Below are 1986 nucleotides of genomic sequence, written 5' to 3'. Positions count from 1 at the left end.
ATGTGTCTCTACGCAATAACTTTTTTTTATATATAAAAATAATACATAATTATTAGCAATTTAGCATGCCTACTCACTTTTTTTTCAAAATAATAATAATTATTAGTTTGGACAAGAAGAAGATATTAATTAATGTATATCCAAGCTCTAACCAATTTACTATTTATATCTATTAAATTTTTTTAATGTACTATTTTGAAAAATATAATAAGCACTACATACAGAATCCCTTTTAACTATCATATGGTAAATTAAATATACCAAATACAATATAGTACATTTTTAGTTTGTGTATAAATTTAATAAAACAAGCAACTACTCCGTTTTAAAATAAGTGTCGATTTAATTTAAATGGACAAAAAAATAATGGAAAATAATTTATATTTTAGTTATGTACGATAAAAGGTGAAAACTCATATGTAGTGAATTTCACAAAAAATTAACTATACCTAAATTTATTAGTACGTAAAAATAAATATATATTTTATACGAATAACTGATTTCGTGTAATGGTGCAAAATGCTATACATAATTATTATTATTAGTAGAAGTGGTAGAAAGTAGTAATAACAAGACCTTCTTTCTTCTTCCATGTAATTGTTGTAACCTTTATTGCTGGATCCAACTGTTGCATTACTTGGAACATTTCTATAATTAGGCAAAGGAACATGTCCTTCCTCAATTTGCTTCAAATCCTCAACAAGCATCTCATAATGCATCTTCACTTCCTCCACCGTAGTCTTCCCTCCGACCGCCCTCGCGAGCTTCTGCCACCGGTCCGGCGTGTCCTTGTCGAACACGGCCAAAGCGTTCTCGAATCTCTTGTTCTGCTTTGATGTCCAAGCTGAGCTTGAGGCCATTGATGATCTTCTATATATGTCACAACAACAAATGAAAAAAATAAAAAAAATAAACACACTATACTATAGTATATGACTATATGCTAATATAATGAAAATTAATATAGTTATTAAGGGAGAGAGAAAGAGAGAGTTATTTATGTGAATAATATGGATGCGTTGCTACCCTTTATATAGTAGTGGTTGTGTGATGCTATATAGATGTTGCTTTCGGAGCATAAAGTGGGGGGACAAATTGTAAAAAATCATACTACTTTAATTTTTAGGTATTTGCCTATTTTACATGACTGTGCAAAATTAGTTTAATTTTTTCTTAGATGCATCTCTTAAATATTTATACACACTGACTCAATAATTTGAGTTTATCCTAAACTATTTAGAATTTGGCATTCATTGTGAAAGATTGCATGTTAATATATTTTGAAAAAAAAAAAAAGTGTAATGTTTTTTAAAAAATGAGAAAAAGACAAATAGGTCCCTGACCTTTTGTCCTACGGACATTTTCGTCTCTGACCACTGAAAAAATATTTTTAAGTCCCTGACCTTCACAAAACTTGGACGGAGGGACTGATCTGTCCAAATTTTGTGAAGATCAGGGATTTAAAAATATTTTTCAATGATCAAAGACAAAAATGTCCGCGAGACAAAATGTCAAGGACCTATTTATCCTTTTCTCTTAAAAAATATATCCACTATATATTAGAGATAATAAAAAAATTAATAAGGTTTAAGATTTTTAGCTAGCTAGAAGACGAAGCTAAGATAAAGTTACATTATTCTACTTATAGCTATGTGCTTATTATTAGTGCAAATTTAATTAGTTTAATGCTAGTCACCAAAAAAAAAATTAAAAAAAATTGTTTAATGCTTAGACTTCAAGGAATATGGCATTATAACAAATATAGGAATTAGTAGCAAATTGAAGGGTCACGCCGACTTTGTATTAACCAAGAAAGTTAATTACATAATGTAAAATTCACTCATTCTTCAAATTCCTTTTTTCACATGCATGCCTTCTTTTTATTATTATTATTAAATTAAGGAGCATTTTGACCATATTTTAATAAGGAACATAAGAATAATGTCCCCCTTGAATTGACATGAGCAAAAAATTGAACCAGACATC

The 1986-nt window shown here is 28.8% G+C and overlaps 1 protein-coding gene across 1 annotated transcript in view; it reads right to left on the bottom strand.

The window, feature by feature from the left end:
* The window catches only part of LOC107634807 (protein RADIALIS-like 4), a 1581-nt gene extending 575 nt beyond the window's left edge, over positions 1–1006 (bottom strand). Inside the window, exon 1 of the mRNA XM_016338220.2 lies at positions 577–1006. Within this exon, the coding sequence (XP_016193706.1) occupies positions 577–860 (284 nt within the window). The 5' untranslated portion in view covers positions 861–1006. The remainder of the gene's footprint in view (positions 1–576) is intronic.

The sequence above is a fragment of the Arachis ipaensis genome, chromosome B03 (assembly GCF_000816755.2).
Source record: "Arachis ipaensis cultivar K30076 chromosome B03, Araip1.1, whole genome shotgun sequence".
NCBI lineage: Eukaryota > Viridiplantae > Streptophyta > Magnoliopsida > Fabales > Fabaceae > Arachis > Arachis ipaensis.
The sequence above is the reverse complement of the archived record's forward strand: the minus strand, read 5'-3'. Positions and strand labels throughout refer to the sequence as shown.